The 17,824-nt window shown below is 40.9% G+C and overlaps 2 protein-coding genes across 3 annotated transcripts in view; one reads left to right on the forward strand and one right to left on the reverse strand.

Moving 5' to 3' along the window:
• Positions 1–78: 78 nt before the first annotated feature.
• LOC145468088 (uncharacterized) lies at positions 79–12,367 on the reverse strand. Of its 2 annotated transcripts, XM_081451762.1 has the most exons (7): positions 10,721–12,367; positions 9,359–9,610; positions 8,302–8,675; positions 7,406–7,636; positions 4,352–5,108; positions 3,407–3,869; positions 79–2,085 (listed from the first exon to the last, which is right to left on the reverse strand). In XM_081451762.1, exons 1-7 carry the CDS (start codon positions 12,317–12,319, stop codon positions 2,081–2,083), a joined length of 3,681 nt encoding a protein of 1,226 aa, XP_081307888.1. In that variant the 5' UTR covers positions 12,320–12,367; the 3' UTR covers positions 79–2,080. The 2 variants fall into 2 exon arrangements, with proteins under 2 accessions (XP_081307888.1, XP_081307887.1); XM_081451761.1 differs by lacking the exon at positions 79–2,085 and having other exon boundaries at positions 2,092–3,869.
• A 3,609-nt stretch (positions 12,368–15,976) lies between these two features.
• LOC145468363 (carbohydrate sulfotransferase 3-like) overlaps positions 15,977–17,824 on the forward strand; it is a 3,154-nt gene continuing 1,306 nt past the window's right edge. Inside the window, exons 1-2 of the mRNA XM_081452061.1 lie at positions 15,977–15,988; positions 17,717–17,824. The exon at positions 17,717–17,824 is cut by the window's right edge and continues 1,306 nt beyond it. Coding sequence (XP_081308187.1) covers positions 17,734–17,824 — 91 coding nt within the window. The 5' untranslated portion in view covers positions 15,977–15,988; positions 17,717–17,733. The remainder of the gene's footprint in view (positions 15,989–17,716) is intronic.

Raw genomic sequence — 17,824 nt, forward strand, 5'->3', positions numbered from 1 at the left:
AAATTAGTCGCATAAATTATAAATTCATGTGTCTGTCCGCTTATTGATAATGAAAATTAACCAATGAGCGTTCGAGAATTTCTGCGGTTATGGTAAAAATGGCTTTTTCATTTTCTGGTAATTGAGCTTTAAAACATCTCAAAACAAGGAAAGCTAGAGGAGGGGCTTATATCCGTGGGGGGCTTATAACCGGATGTAATTTTTTGTTTTACAGCTAGATGGGCGGAGACGCTGTGAATAGTCTAATGTTAACTAGGATCATAGGTGACACGCGTCCTTCATACTCCTCAGTATGATTTCATGGTGATGAATGAAGACAAATTTAGACCAGAAAAAAACTGTGGGCTCAAATACTTCTTGGAAACAGGAATGATCAGAACAACCCTTTCCCCCCCCACCCCCGCCCTCTGTTCCCTTTAGACGCATGGTAAATACGCACTATTACAAGAACTTTGAGGTACCGTCCGCGCCACGCCGGAGAAATTTAAAAACGGAGCTTTATTTCTACACTAACAGCATACCGTCTACACTAACCCGTCATAAAAACGGAGCTTTATTTCTACACTAACAGCATACCGTCTACACTAACCCGTCATAAAAACGGAGCTTTATTTCTACACTAACAGCATACCGTCTACACTAACCCGTCATAAAAACGGAGCTTTATTTCTACACTAACAGCATACCGTCTACACTAACCCGTCATAAAAACGGAGCTTTATTTCTACACTAACAGCATACCGTCTACACTAACCCGTCATAAAAACGGAGCTTTTCGAAAACGATGGCGTCACGATAATCACGTGATTACCCTGCACGAGTTTTCCTCAAACACAAATCCAAAATGGCCGGTGGTTGTGCGTTTTCAAACTTCTCCGGCCTAGTGTATACGGAAAATATTTGAAGCGTTTTCGGAGTGAAACGTCCGTTTTCAAATTTTTCCGGCGTAGTGTGGACAGGGTCTGGGTATATATCACCTGTGTGATTAAGTGAATAGGAAACAATTCAATCTCGCTAACTCTTGTTACAATCTACGATTTCTGGAGTTTCGGATCGCTGGAAAAAAAATTTAACTGATCGTTAAGATCATATGGATACCACTCTCTAGAGAGTGTAGAGACCGTTGCCAGGATGAACGGCGTTAGTCTTTGATCCAGGCCTTCTCGGGCAGTTTATATTCTGTAGCAATGGTGGTCGAAAGCCCCGGAAACTTTTCAGGCCCGTAAAGCCATTTTTAGTCCATCTGTATCTAAAAACGGAGAAGTGTATTCGCCTGAAACTTCTTGTATGAAGGGAAATTCTCTTCATATTAAGAATACGTGAATAGAAAAGCTCTGTGATCGTAAGGTTCGAGATTTTGCTATGGCTTTACGGGCCCGAAAAGTTTTCAGGGCTTTCGAGAAACGGCCCCCTCGTCGTTGAATTGTGTGCAGTGATTTTCTTGCTCTTCGCGCTCCTCAAGTCACCGAGCGCCTGGTTTCAATGAACTATATATTCTGTATTTATTGCAAAGCAGTTCAAGCATTTCCTCATTGGAAATTGGCAAATGTAAAGGATTGGCGTAGATAAATAGACACCTTTATTTAAAAGTAAACAGTTAAAGGTAAAAATATCAGGGTAGTCCCTTCAGGGAGCTTACAAAGCATCTGTGCTATCAATAGGAGTCCTGAAGCTATTACCTAACATAGATTACACAATTATAGGATATACACAAAAATAAAAACAGAAATATAGGAAAGTATATTACAACAAATATCAAAAGCCTATAACTACCATAGTAATATCTTCAAATTTGTGTACATTTACAGAATTTATTAAAAACAGTACCTCAGTGATAATATATCGTATGAACATGATAAATAGAAAATTCTTCTCGGCGCGCGTTAAAAATCTCAACGCACTTAAAATGATTAATATATGTAAAGATAAAAACGTTTTTTGGCGTATTTTGAGTCTCTGTTTCATTCTTTCGTACTTAGTAGCCAGCTATCTATCATGTCCAACAACCATTCCCAGCCCTGGTAACTTTCTATTGCTATTAACCTTTGGATAGTCTGACGCACTGTGCTGATCTTTAATCTCAACCTAGGAAATAAAAAAAAAACCAAGTAGAACGCGTCAGACAGGGCATAAAAATTAGTTGAAATCGACTAGATTCTGTCTTTCGTTTAATAAATGAGACTCGCTGAATGGGAGCCGGAGGGGTGGCGCGGTGGCCTCATGGCCCGGCAGGGCTACTTCCCTACATGGGCTATATGATGTGCGGCCCTAAAGGATATGGTTTTTCAGCCGTTAGGGTATTGTTTAATGCACTCTAATCTTGAATTGGGTATGCTTTTGTAGAAGAAGCTTCTTTTTCATCATTGTCGATAGGACCATCAACAAAAGCCCTTCACAAATTATGTTTAGGGCAACTGTGCCAGCCGCAACGGTCACAAATAGGGTATCAAAGTTTTGGTCAAGTCAAATAGGGTAGGGAATGGTAGACATCTTTCCTGTAAAGAATAACTGAAATGTACTGAATTGATTCCATTTTTTAAAGACTTAAATCACTTTTGGACTGTAAGGAATCCTTGCTATGGGCGTTGCTATGTTGAAATACAACCACCAGTGTGCAGATTTCAGCGTAAATCAAGGAGTGATTAAAGAAAAATCGTTTCAAAATACGTTTTGCAAATGCTCAGTTCATGTTTCGGAAATTTTTTTTTTTTTTTAATGGGGAGATACCAGGAGCCCCTAGGGAAACTTTATATTTCAGGGTATAAGACCACCGAAAGGGACTAGACTAATCCCCGACTTACACAGCTCATTCGTCCCAATCTCGTTCCCAGAGTCTTCGTTCCACTTGACCAGCGGTGGGAAAACGAGAGCCCTGGGAGCAACCATTTTGAAATAACCGAATTCTGGTGATTCTGCCCTGCCGGTTTCACTGCGCAGTCTGTATCTATGGCGCATGCCTGAAATGGTTGCTCCCAGAGCTCTCGTTTTCCGACCGCTGGTCAAGGGGAACGAAGACTCTGGGAACGAGATTGCATTCGTCCTGGTTAGGATTCATCTTTTGACTTACGCGACAGCCTTCTCGGGCCATAGCTAGGCCACCATAAACTTGGAAATTCAAACCTGCTCTATTACAAAATGAAGAATCCTGTCGATCTTAAACGTCTTAAAATGTTAATTTCTCAGAGGAATTTACATCTGACGAAACTTAAACTTCAGAAGGCAAAATGAGCTCGTTGCATTTGATGCAACTCCAATAACTCTGACAATCTCGGAATTTTTGGATGCCGGTAGCGGTGAGGGTAGCAGTGGTTGGGCAGGCAGGCAGGCAGGCAGGGGAAAGGGGCAGAGGGGACAGAAACCCAAGCCTTGTAAACAGCGTTAAAGGAGCTTACTCGCTAGCACTGACCTGCATGTTCCCAGCTTTCCTCGGATGAGTCAGATGTTGTCAACTTCGTTTCGGGAGGGCGGGAAGACGAGAGACCCTGGGAACGACGTTGAGATATTATGTTCAGATTGCTCCTCCGTCTTTGGGTCTCAATTGACAGGCTTGGGTCGGTTGCCGTGCTCTCTATTTCGTCATACCCTCGACGCCTTGTCGATCTGTTAGGCCGTGCGCATGCGCAGTGAAAACGGTTGCGAAAAAGGTGGGTAGCTTTACAAAGGAAAACCACAAGTGTGTGACACGCCAACATGACCAGCAGAACTTCTACCCATACTTCAAATTGTTTATCCTCGGTAAGTTGCATGATTGCCAATGTGCATAGAACCAATAGATAAACGGACTCTGCGAGGTTAGCGCGAGCGCGTAAGTAAGGGTGACAGTAATTATGAACGGCCGAAATTACAACGCACTCGAAGATCATCAGGATCTAGGGAAGAAAAGAAATGAAAAACATTACCTCACTAAACCCTACACAAAAACCTAAGTTCACATTGTGGCCTCAGCTCGTGGTTAGTGCGCTCGTCTCAGCATCGGATCGAGCGGTCCTGGTTCGAGCCCTGGCCGGAGACATTATATTGTTTTCTTGGGCAAGAAACTTTACTCTCAAAGTGCCTCTCTCCACCCAGGTGTATAAATGAGTACTGGCGAATTTAATGCCAGGGGTGACCCTGCGATGGACCAGCATCTCATTCAGGGGGAGAAGAAATACTCTTAGTCGCTTCATGCTACAGACGGGAGATAAGCGCCGGCCTGATGAACCACTTGACTCGCATGCAGACTTTTAAGTTCACGTTGTACCAAGGGAACAAGTCTTACAAATTGTTTGGGTTCATGTGCATGTACATCTTCAAATTCGCGGGCTTGAACCCCTCAGTTAAGCAATCCGGTCCCTGATTTACTTTGCCTTACCGTTTTTGCTTTCAAGTCTAAAACCGCGACATAAGTGGCGACCAGGAGTACCCTACGACACAAATCCACTGACCACCACCAACAGCACTCGGGGCGCAAGCCACTTCTCAGTGTATTTGCATATTGAGGATCAACCCTCCAGAAGCCTTTGGTTAAAAGAAACACCATGATTGGCGGAGGGATCACCAGTAACACAAGCACGAGAATAGCGATTACTGCCATTGGTAGATGATTACCATGGAAACATTCCATCGTGCCGTCATAGAAGAACACGTGTTTATCACCAACCTTTGGGCAAAACAAGATGAGAAGGGACGTTTCCACGAAGTAGCTGTATATAAACACAAGGAGAAGCCAAAATGACCGCAGCATCGAGTTTCGACGAAAGTTAAATTTCAGGCAATAATTGGCGCTTAACACGTAGGCCAACAAGAAGATCGACAGAACGAGGACTGGAATGGCGTATCCAAAGGTGGTCGTGTATAAATTATTTAATCCTTTCATAATGCATGTTTTAGAGAAATAAATCAACGGACTTCCAAAGTTGAACAAATCCGCTAAAAAGAAAACATGTCCTCCTAAGTGGCTGGTGGGATTGAAAATGTAAGGGACTACTTGAAAGAAAAACAGGGGCCCTCGTAACTCGCTAGATATGATGGGATTGACCCAGATGACGAGAATGCACAAGGCGATCACAACAATAGTGACAACAGGCAACAGCCATCCAGTTTTGGAGCAATCAATGCAGTCAGACGACCTAGAAAAGTAAAAGAAAATGGTAATTAGTAGTATCGAGTTGATGTTGAATTCAGCCTTAAGTATCAGTATAACCTAATTGACCATCCGCGCGCGGTCCGCTCTAGCGTTCGTGGTTTTAACAAAAACCCATATAAACCGTATATTTATTGGAAGCTTAATAACTACAGATTATGACCTGATCTGTTAAAACGGTAAAAATCTACCGCGTTTCGAAAATGTGAATATGTTTACAAAGCTTCACGAACCCATAAATCAAGGTATACGCCAGCTAAATTTAGGTCGGAGAAAACGATTAACATGGCATCCGTTTCTTCCCACATTGACCTCGAAAACCGTGTCTCAGATTTTTGGCACATGCGTTTGTTATTTTTTTACAAGAGGATAAAGTTAGAAAAGGAAAAAAATAGAACTGCCCGCGAAAAAAAGGCATAACTTTTTAATGATAAGAATAATCAGAATTCGCAGACACGATTTTGTCAGTGAACGTTCTGACAACATTCTCTACGAATTTCAGCTTATTTGGTCCAGGGGCTGCCGACTTGGAACTCGAAATGCACGTACAAACAACTCACCTATTTTGTAACAGGTACAAATTTCCCGCGACGGCGCGCGGTAAATTATTTTCTATTGAATAAACCGCTTTTACATTTGCGAAGTCAGAATTCCAAGGGTAGTAAACGTGAAATTATCTTTCGATTTACTATATTAGCGTTCGAAATTTTACGTATTTCCATAATGTTCACATCTCCTTGGCAAATGCGACATGAAACCTTTTCCCCGAGAGGTTCTTGCAGCCTTTCACCCGAAACAATCGATCTGCCGTTCAACTTCGTCCACTTCTCTCGTCAATTTCCTCTGCTTCGACAGTTTCTTGCAATAGTATTTTAGCGCGGCTTGCGCTCATTTCGGCTTGCTCGTGGGTTCGTGATCGCGATCGTTGTCGAGTTCATCTAGCAATTTTTCTTAGTTGTAAAACGACCCTTTGTCGCTTTCCGTTAATTTAGCGGCCCACTCTTTGTCCAAAGTGGTTTTTGCCTTCTTTGGCCTTCCTTTAGCCGATGAAAATGGGCAAGATCGCTTTTTCTTCTTCAAGGACATCCGTGCACTGAATATGGCGCGCGAATCGCGCTCAGCATGTTATTAATGTCATGTGACTTCTTGCCTCGATAATTAATCCATTTGACAGAAGTTGTCAACTCTCAATTAAGTAATTAACATGCAAAAAATATTTCTCGCGCAATAACTAGCAGCAGATAGAATATTTTTTCGTGGAGTTTTTTTATCTTAAAGATAACCTTAAGATTTATCCAATCGCTTAAAAAAGTAAAATTATGCAAAATGGCAAATTTTCCCCTTACTGATACCGTAACAAAGGTCGCTGAAACAAAATCTTCGTAGCACACTTAGTCAGTATGACTATGAGGAAATTTGTTTTCGGGAAAAAAACAGAAACTATGATGGGGGTGCTCGTCGGAAATTTTGAAAAGAACCCCTAAGAGGTACTGAGATCCTGTTTTTGTGGGCGCGGCTTGAATATTGTTTCTCCCCTGAGAGGCACCAACAGGCCCTTTGCAGCTGGGGTCACGTGACCAAATTTTTCCTAAAAAAATTTTGTATTATGGGCTATAACTAAAAGAATGCCAGAAATGGAAAGAGCGCATCGAAAATACCAATATGGCCAAGTTTGAGGCCCCAGGAAAAAACGAGTAAGTTTATACCGTGATAGTTTGAATTTTCGGAAAATTTAGAGGATTCGTATGGAAAATGTTGCTGGAGAGCAAGGTCTTGCTCTCCAGCAACATTTTCCCATACAAATCTTCTTATTCTTTCAAAAATTCAGACCATCATAAAATCTCATTCTCTGATGATGGGGGCCTGAAACTTGGCCATTTTGATACTTTCGACATGCTTTTTCCATTTCTGGCATTCGTTAAGTTATAGCCCATAATTTTATGAAAAGTAGGTCACGTGATGGCTTAGCTGCAAAGGGCCTATTCTAACATAACACATTCAGCACATCTTCTTTCATATTTTTTCGGCCCAATACCCTAGAAGGTACTGCAAAAGCTCCAGCTGTGGACCTTTTGAGGCTTAAACCCTAAACGGTACGACGAGCACCCCCCGGCCTTCTCATATGGGAGTTCCCCTCGGGAGCTAGTGCTTAGTTTCTTGCTGCTAAAATCGGCTTTTAGTTTAACGGTCTTGTTTAAGTGCACTTTTTTATTTAACAAGGTGTCCGTCAGTTAAGCGAAAGTTATTTGTTATTACAGATACATTTGAGATTAACAATGATACCTCAACCCAACACTGGTATTCCCGGAGCATTTTCCACATAGCCATCCCTCACGGTTTTTAGAACACTGTCCATCTCTGTTGTCTGGGTCAAATAAACACCCTTGTGAGTTTCCGGGTGCACGTGTACAGTTGCAATACTTCTGTGGACAGACGTTTGTAACCAAGGTACCGTCGTTTGTGATGCCAGCCCAGTACCCGTCCTTCAGGTAGAGCATTCCATCCTTGTTACAGCTGTTGTGTTCAGAACAGATCTTAAGATTACCGTAAACCTTTACAGATGTCTCGCGTCCAAGCGGTGTGGCCCGTCTGGTTTAAACTGTAGATACCTAAACCCCTATATCAAATTAAAGCTTATAGAGCTGGCCATCAAAATATACCAAGAATTTTGAAATAAAAGGAGCTACCGAACAAGCTGAATCGATTATTATTTTACTCAAAATGATAAGGTTGTTAAAAACTGACTCTTCCAAGTCGAAGTGAAAATGTGTGCGGCCCAGGTGGACAAATATGGCCCGGTTTTTAGGCTCTATCCGGTCGCGTGGAGAGGCGCCGGCTCCATCCTCGAACTGCGGCAAGTAATCGAGCCTGCTCGGTTGTTTAACCAGTAAGATTGCGCAATTTACATCACGTGAGATGTCGAGTTTTTAACCTTTGTTACATATGGAACATATCGACAAAATAACTTGGACGAACAAGGCTTTGTACGAGTTTTGACAGCTACGAGTAAAGACTCACTATGCCGGCCTTGCATGGATTTCTACGAAATTGGGCGTGCGGTTAGGAGAAGACGTGGATTGCAGGGGGTGGGGGTGGGAAGAGGCTTTTGGAAGTGGGCTGGCAAGACTTAACTCAAATTGACACATACCCTAAGTCTCGGTAATAACTCGGGTCCTTACCTCAAAATGCCAGCCTGTTTATGGCATTCGCAGACTTTGCTTTTCGGGGAGTATTGAAATCCAGGACGACACGTCTGTAGCTCTAGTTCAAAGAAAAACTCGTTCTCCAGTGCAGAGTAGATATCCATAACTTGAATCTTCCGCTTGTCCTTGCCGTGTATCCCGTTGTACAATTTCTCAGGAACGTTGAAAGAAAATGGAATCGTACTGAAATTGTTAGGCCAGAGAAGATGAAACATATTTTGTGGCTGGAGCTTCGACGTGCTGTTTACGTTGTCGGCTTCTGATACGAAAGCAAGTGTGATACTGGAGTGTCCCAGCTCATCAACAGCGTGAAGATTCAAAGGAAAGTTTTGGCCAGGAGCGAGCATCAGCTGTAACAGAGTTATAATAGAGACCACAAAAGAAGCCATTGTTAGGTGATGTTCCTAGCATGCTAGGGTTGTGGCAACAATGAAGAACTTAGAGATATAACTTAAAAAGAAAACTGAAGAAAACTTGAAGGGCCATGCCGTTATACTATAATGACTTTTTTTTGAGTGTCAGAGGCACTAATCCCGACAAAGCTTCGCTAACACCATCAAAAATGAGTGATTTGTTAGACAGACATACAGACAGAGAGACAGAACAGACAGACAGAAAGACGGACAGACAGACAGACAGAAAGACAGGTAGAAAGGCCGGCCGGCAAGCAGACAGTCAGGCAGACAGGCAGATAAATAGACTGGTAGAGTGAAAGAACAAAAGAACGAGCGAACGTATAAACGAACGAACACAAAAAGCAAAGGAAACAAAGCAGGCAACGAACGAATGGATCGTTATCAACAAACAAAAATTAAGAAAAGAAGTGATGACGAAACAAGGGAGGAGAACGTAGCCTCGTTCCCATGGCCTTTTCCCTCACTTTGGTGAAGGAAAAGGCCATAGAAACGAGGTTGGAACGAACGAGGAAGTGAATGCATGTATGACTGAATAAGCGAAAGAAAATAATTTGGATAATGGAATGTTAGACGACAGAACTAATAAAGAGAGCTGACGGAAACCTCCAAGGTCATACCTTAACAGTAGAATTATCTTTCGTAGAGTATAAGTGAAAACTTTTGGTGTCCGTAGCAATATCGTACGTTGATCCATTGTTAGCTTCCGTAAACAAAAAGTTGTTCCTGTACACAAACTTCCTGGACCAGCGAAGAGCTTTACTGTAATTATAATAAGGAAACTCCTCTGTCCACACACACCTCTGAAGAGATGTCACATAAATTGCGGCTCCTTTAACCTTACTGCTATTCTCGATGAAGGAAATGTTGATCTGAGAAATAAAAATGTTTGCGGTAATAAAATACTAGAATCGTCATGTATGGTTAGAGGGAATGTTTTAGAGCTATTCTCTACTTGCACAAATCCCATAATACACCTCTTTTACCCCCAAAAAATTTCCATAGGCATTGTTTTAAATCTCTCTTGGGACATCTTCATGTCCTAGGAGAAATTGCAAACAATGATTATGAAAAATTTTGAGGGGTAAAAGAGGTGTATTATGGGATTTGTGCAAGTGGAGAATACCTGAATTACAAATTGCCGCTAAATGAATTTTATATGGGGAGCACGATTGAGAAAATTCTAAAATTTATCCCATGCCGTGTAAAATACAGCCTACCAGGAAGCTACAAAGCCGCTGCGTCATCCAACGAGTCAAAAATTCCCGGGGTTCATCGCGGTACTCAAGTTTCCCCGCCGAAAGAATAGTCCAGAGCATTTTATGAGAAAATGTTCAAACATGAATTACGAACGAACCAAATCGAATTTTTCTATTGTTTAAAGCTTCGGAAAAATCTGATACTACAGAGGGGGAAAATTTCATGTCAACGCCGAGCAATTGCCAATAACAGCACAGAAAAAAGAGCAGCTTTGGAATGCAAGAACTTGTCGGCGTACGAGCAAAAAAAAATGTTTTGAAACTGCAATTCTGGAAGACTTACTATAGCCAGTGCTGGAAAGAAGAATTTGAACTGGATACGCCAGCTAACTGTTTATGTTTTTGCTTATATTCAGTCGAAAGTATTGTACTTTCCGTAAGCTGTTTGTCTGGTACGATTAGCACCTGTTACGTGTGCGAGAAAGGCGTGGGATGAATAGATGTGTCATGTTCTCGTGGCGCAACGCGAAATATTCCTTGAATAACTTGATTTTTCTTGTAATGCAAACTCACCTAAAGGCTCGTTTCTACACTATAAATTTAAGCGATGGGCCGAATATTTTACGGTATCCCAAGAGAAACCGACTAAATGTTGCAAAATTAAAATAATTTCAACACGTGTCCTCTGCATGCAGAAATGTAGCAGCGTGCCACTTCAAATAAGACGATAAAACGGCTTTGAGGACTTAGCTATGAAAGGAACTAATACAGTCTAACGCTTACCTTCCATCCGGATGGTGGCACATAGCGATCGCTGTATGCCAAAAAACAGTTTGGGTTGAACCATTGCATAACCTCATTCGTTATGTGTTCGAACACACAAATGGCTCCACCCAGACCCCTCGCTTTATTTCCTAAGAACATCAGCTCACTGTCAGGGTAAAGAATAATCTGACTTGATTCCAAAAGCACTGCGCCCCCATTCGTTCCTGAGTTGTTAGTAAATACCAACTGTCCTTGAACGTTCATAACACAATCCTGAAATGTGGCGGCTCCAGTACCACCTCCATTGTTGCGCGTAAAAACATTTCTTCCTTTAAACATCACATTAACCCGTTGACTTGTGAAAGGGCTGGTGCGCGCGAAACTTGACATATTATGGTCTGCTATCGTGCAATTGATAAACTCTGGGGTCACATCCATCGTTCTGCCGTATGGTAGAGCCGTCATGAGGCGAATAGCCGTACTGGCATCACCAAAGTTGTTGCTAAACACAACAGTATCAAAGCGTAACACAGAGTCGGTTGGTTTTTCATTGTTGTTCATCAAGAAGACATCCATCCCGGCGCCTCTCTTAGACTGGTTTTCGCTGACTGTGCAGTTTTTGAAGATGGCGGTGGAACTTGAAGCATTGTCCCACCGGGCGAATCTTAATCCCCCTCCTTCTTGTCCAGCCATGTTCCTTAAAAATGTTGAATTGGTTACGGATAAGTTGTTTCGTGACGTCATGTTTGAGTCGACAAAACAAACACCTCCTCCAAATGTTGCCGAATTGTTTGAAAAAATGGTGTCTTGTATCACCACTCGGCAGCCACTGGCATTGTGTAGAAACATTATCAGAAGACCACCGCCGTAAGTATAGTTACGTGAGGTTAGGCTTGAAGAACACGCTACGAAATCTCTTGAATTATTCGTTGTGACAGAATTTAATATAAAGTTGGAACTTCGGATTATTATAGATAGAGAGACGGCGTCACGAAAAAAGAATCGCGCGCCCCCGCCGGAAGTTGGATTGGTTGGATGATTGGGTGTGTTATTCAAGAAATGACAGCTGTCAATTACAACTCCGCTGTCAAAGCCATATATGCCAGCCTGTCTGTTATCTTTAAACACGCAGTTCGTGAATTTGATTTCCACAGAGTTCCATATGATCACGGCACCATCGGAACTAGGGCCACAGTTTTTGAATTCAAGGTTTACAAAGTTGATGTTTCTTGTTTTATTTGGGGCATAACTTGATCCTATGTCAAATCCTGCAAAGATATTCATGCAATGAATAGTAGATCCACTTGACTGATTTGATTTCAAAATAATGTTTCTGTCAGGACTTGTTTGAATGATCTTGACGCGTTGCTCCAAGTAATAAACTTGATCCTCGATTGAGAAAATAAAGTCTGTGTCATTACTGTCCTTGATTGTATCCAGAGCGAATGTTATCGTTTTACATGGCGTTGTTGCGTTACGAACCAAGCAAGACGAGTTGTCATACCCGGTGTTTTTTGAAACTCTGACCACAACAGCTGTAGTTGTCGAATCGAAGCCGATGAAGATCCAAAGTAAATGTGACAAGAAGCAGATGGTATTCAAGTTGTACCTTTGCATTGCTGTTCGAAATTGTCTTAAATTAATGCAAACAGGAGCTCATACATTCCGCCGTTAACTGTGAAATAAAAGCTATTCAAAGCTGACTTTATTTTATAGAAAGTCAAGCAATATGGTATGAAAGGTTACACAACTCGTGACAAACGTTTATTGAAACTTTAAATTACACTTTAATAAATGAATCTCGTGATGTCCGTGATCAATTGGCCGGATTTTCACGAGATTCCCCTGAAACCCATCTAATGTTTTGCCTCCTACTCGTCACGCGATCACGAAACAATTGGGCGGAAAGATCGCGTGACGTGCCATTGGACGTATGTCATATGCTCTGAGTTGCCACATTTTTCCCAGGATGGGTCGTCTTACGGGCTCAATATGGGTCCTCCATTAAAAACAAGCCAATAACAGATGGTTGGCTTGAAAAGAGAGTGAGGGGAGGCTGAGGATGAAAGCGTGATGGGAGGGGTGGGTGGGATACTTTGAAATACTGCCTATCTTTACAGAACCAAACAACACTGACCATGAATGAAGTAGAATTCCACCCCCCGCCCCGTCTATTAAGGAAGTATTGAACTATGCAACATGGCTTTTTTTCAATTTGAAATACAACACTGCAAAATAAACCGGTCCGCGATCATGTAAACCTCGTGACTATTTCGCCTTAGGGCCTCCACTGGCTTGGCAATTAGTTGTCGACAACTATTTGATCGACGATGCGAGCATTCCACACATTGGAGTGTTAGTTGTCGAGAGTCGAGAACTTAGTCGGGCCAGCAAGAGCTTGGGAACTAACGTTAACTACGCATGCTCAAATGCCTGTCATGTTTCGATAGTTGTCGACAACTAAACGAAGGATGGCCACACACTGGAACAGCGGTCAAAACGTAGTTGTTGACGAAAATATTTGTCCACAACTAAAGCAGTTTCCCTTTTCGAAAATGAAAACTGCTTAGTTGTTGACAACTAAAAATTCAGCGTTTAGTTGTCGACGATTCATCTCACACACTACGTTTTAAGTTGTTTAAAATAACATTTAGTTGTCGATTACGCAAATAGTTGTTGACAACTAGATGTCTAGCCTGTGGAAGCCCTTGAAATAAACACTGCGTTCACGCTAGATCAGAACCTGAGAAAATCTCGTGACTAACTCGCCTGGTATTCTACGGCGAGATTTTCCTTTATTACTGTATTCAATTACGTTAGTGGAAATCTCGTGACTACTCTCCTTCTACGGCGAGACTTCTTCATTCGATTACGTGGCGAGGGTAGTGTACTCTTGGCAAAAATCACTTAAAACAGGAGGAAAACAGGCTAAAACAGGATAGAAACGAAGGAAAAAGACTTGTATTTGTTGATTTCTATAGGACTTAAAAAGCAGATGACTCTGTAACAAAATTATTGACTTAAACAAAAAAGTCACAAAAATCAATTGACTCTTGAAAACCAATACTAAGCCGCTACGCATATCACATGGCCAGTCGTATCAGACCCGTATCACACGTTGAGTAACGCAACAAGCAGTATTCTTTTTTTGGAGCAAAAACATCAGCAGACAAAATGGAACATTTCAGCTACGAAAATGTTAATAACTTGATTTAATCTAGGTTACGTCATCCTTGTGATTTTTTTGTCTACGATTAAAATTTCAATTAGACCAACAGTAAAATTATGAGCTCGAGATTACTGTGAGGTGACGCTTCATAAAAATCGAGAGCGAATAATCTTATTGTTTTAGTAGAAGTCAAGCTAAATTCCCTTCAAATAACGATTTACAATTCTTTGCGTTCGCGCTACGCCATTTCTCCAACAATTTTGAGTTTTTAAAGTCGAGACCCTTCCTTTAGTCTTGTCAGAGATAGGCAGGTGGGTTATCTTAAGGCCGTAGTGTTGTATCCACTTTATTGCAGTGTTCAGTCTAAAAACAGCTCATTAAAAAAATACATTGCGTTGTGCATAAAGGAAACTCAATTATTTATAAAGAGGCCAGATCGCAGGTTAAACAAACTAAATTATGGTCCATGTCTTGGGTTAAATTATTCTGAATCTTATGAAGTCTATTGTAGGTTAGTTTGCAAAGTTACAGAGCCGGAAAAGAAACTGGAGATTTCATTAATCCACTCGAAAAATTTCACTAATATGTTACTTGATTCAACCTCTTCAATCTACATCACCTTCTTTCCTAACACTTCAACTTCACCATCAACATCTTTGTTCTATGATCGCTTTCTGTTCCATTTGATGATGGTCTCTCTCAGACCACTGGTTTTAGTTCTCGTGGGAGGTATATGCGGCCCCAGAGGGTATGGTTTTCTACGGTTTTGGTCAGAAATAGGGTATCGAAAGTTTGGCCATTTTGGTCTAAAATAGGGTATGGTTTCTGCAGTCTAGTCTTGAATTGGGTATGTGTGTTAGAAGAAGCTATTCTATCTAATAAAAGCATATAAACATTGCCTTAAACATTGCTCTGAACTAGGGAACTAATTTTTTATTATAAATAGGACATCGAATTTTCGTCAGGTCAAAAACTAGGGTTGAGAAAATCGCAGATTTTGGTCTCAAATGGGGTGAGGGTTTTGGAAAGCGGGCTACACAACCCAACCAGTTTCTCTGGGAGTAACCCCCGGGTTTCAGTTGAACCATCTTCACTAGTTCCCCGGCTATTCAATGTCTTCGTCGGTATATTTTCAACCTCAAGTTGTATATTTATCACTTTTTCAGCAAAAAAAAAGGTCCAGCTCTGCTCGCAAAATTAAAAAGGTGATCATTGATCGGGCAAGGTATTTAAATGACAATAACATCTATTTCTTAAGTACCCTTAAGAAATTAGTGAAAATGCTTACTAACTGAAAAATTATCAAATTTCTTCTTGTCGATTACGCAGTTTATGAATAATATTTTCAGACTGACATTTAATACTGAACAAAACTTCACTTGCAGATGAATTCTGAATATTTCAATTTCGCACCGTTTTGAAAATCCGCCTTAACCTCGGATGTTGGAGGGAGTCGGAGCGCCAAAGACTACTTTATCTAAAAGCTGTGTTTGATTTCTTTTGGAAGTTTAAGTTTTCATTTTTAATAAAATTTCATGAGGCGGGCACTTGTCCCTGCTTTAGCCAACAAACAGCTGAGATGTTAAATCCAGTCTCCGTCAGAGCAGTGTGACAATATTACTTTTCGGTTGGTCTGCAAACTAAACTGTAAAAGAACTTAGAGAACAAAAAAAAAAAAAAAGAAAAAACCAGTCATCATCTGGCGCCCTTGTTGCGCCTAAGTAACCTGAACATGATTTAAGTAATATTATTGCCTAGATTCGAAAAATCGAGTAAATATTGCACATTATTTCATTACACTTAAAAGCATTTTAATTATTTTCTCTGCCTTGAGACCATTTATTAACCGAGATATTACGCAAATTGCTAAGCAACTTAAGCTTACTAAGGAAATATGTTGCGAGGGTTACTCCCACGCGGCGTCTGCGACAACAAATTGTAATTTCTACAAAAATGTAATCACACGCTTTTTCTTTGTCCGAGAAACGACATCGAAGATAAGCTTATTGCTAGACTCTGTTCGGGTTAAGAAAATTCAATGTAGTGGACAAGAAGCTTTGAGCTTCTAGAAGCACGGCTGTGGTAGGATTCAAAGAAAACAACTGCACTTTTAGTTGGTAAGTATCTAAAGAAGCCTGTTTTTTCACTGCCTCGTCGTAACCGAACGTACCATGCAAACAAATTCGGTCTACACATCCAGGCGGACAATGTGAAATCAATGGTGAGCCGATTGGTGCTTGGGCGTGAAGCCTGATAGACACTTTAGAAATATTAACCGATATTGCACGTAAAAAGTTGAGAAATAAATCGTGAACCGAGATTTAGAAAATGTCTTTATTACAGGCTGGAGCGATAGTGAAAACTTGTCTTTTCAGCTTTGTTACGGAGAACAGTTCGCGACAATGATTTCGAAATCAGATGGATTGCAAGCGCTTAAAAAATTGTGGCGAGAATTGTTTAAATTTTCGTTCTAAAGAGTGGACAAATTAGACAAATTTCGCATTCTTTTTATGGCAGATATAAGTAGACAGGGACTACTGAATAAGGTTTAATTTAAAACCAGCCGGTTTATTTTCGAGTATTTTACTGATAAGAAATGTATAAAAAGAAAAGCCGTGAAGACTTGTCCTTTTTTGTGTCTGCAGTCGAAAAAGACGAAGAAACATTTATATCGGAGATTTGATCATTAATCATTGTATTTTTGTTTTTTCTCGCCTCAAGGCGCCCGCAGTGATAGCAGACATGCTATCCCTTTAGCAAATTGACGTCAGTTTTTTATGCGTCTGTCCTCTTGTTGATGACAAATTGCGTCGTAACATTGTCAAAGTGGCTTTGGAACCACGAACCGCAGGCGAGTGGTTCCGCAGTAAACTTTGACAATGTTACAACGAAATTTATCACCAATAAGAGGACAGACGCATAAAAAACGGACGTCAATTTGTTTTTTACAATAACAAGACCCCAAAATGGTCAAATGCCGGGAATAAATGAAGGGGAAAAGACGCCGTAAACTTGCCGTAAACAAAGATAAGTGGATTTTATTCAAAATGACGCGAGCATTGTCAATAGGTTTTCTCGTTTTTGATTGGCTACTTAAAAAAGTCCATAGAATGTCATTGGTTAAAAAGTTGACAGTTTGACAGCTGAGAAAGTTAAACTTGAAAGCTTGCATAAACTAAAATTTTATCCGTCTGTACTCTTATTGATGATAAAAAGGAGCCAATCAGCGCGCGAGAAATTAGACAGTTATTGTAAAAAAAACTAGAGTGAACTATTGCAACGTTATAGACGTAAAATCCCTTAATTTCTAGTTATGAGTAACATCACTTACAACAATAACAGTGCATGCTGAATGTAAGATATCTGTATCGTGGTTGCGCATGCTCATGTCATAGCACAGCTAGCGCTAGAAGCCTTTTCTGTGCTTTCTAATTGGTCTATCACAAAACAGTAATCTTTGTACCAGAGTGGTTTGGTTTCGACTTCTCTCCTCAAAGACAGAAGTACAAAATTTCTGCAGTCATTCTTCGTAATCGGCTTTTTCTACCCACTTTCGCCAGTTTGATTATGCAATTTCCGGCTCAGCAATGTTGTTGGAAAATGTTACGTTAAACCCGGGCCTCCCTCGTGCGGAAAAGAATGAGAGAGCCTAGAATTGAGGCTGGACACATTGTTGGGCGAGGTTTAAGTCGCACACGGTCTTGAAAAGCATATGTGGGCCTTGAAGTTGTCTCTAAACTCATCTTGACTCTAACCATGACAGTTGTAACTAATAAATTGGCGCTTTAGCATTAGACTATAAGAGTAGTTAACTTTCGTTTTGTTCCTTAACTTTTATCTTACAGAGCTCATTGGTAGGACAATGAGGAGGAAAAGCTTCTTTAAAGTGTTATTGTGGCTCACAGGCGCTTGTGTAATTGCTCTAGGTTATGTATTCTACACATTTCATAGCA

The sequence above is a fragment of the Orbicella franksi genome, chromosome 14 (assembly GCF_964199315.1).
Source record: "Orbicella franksi chromosome 14, jaOrbFran1.1, whole genome shotgun sequence".
In the NCBI taxonomy this organism is placed as follows: Eukaryota; Metazoa; Cnidaria; class Anthozoa; order Scleractinia; family Merulinidae; genus Orbicella; species Orbicella franksi.

Bases quoted from the DNA above. Each gene is read 5' to 3' on its own strand.
- LOC145468088 (XM_081451761.1), bottom strand. From the start codon at position 12,319: ATGCAAAGGTACAACTTGAATACCATCTGCTTCTTGTCACATTTACTT. The intron at 9,611-10,720 runs GTAAGCGTTAGA...TTTATTTCTCAG, and splicing joins TGCCACCATCCGGATGGAAG to ATCAACATTTCCTTCATCGA. The intron at 5,109-7,405 runs GTATCATTGTTA...TTACTTTTCTAG, and splicing joins AATACCAGTGTTGGGTTGAG to GTCGTCTGACTGCATTGATT.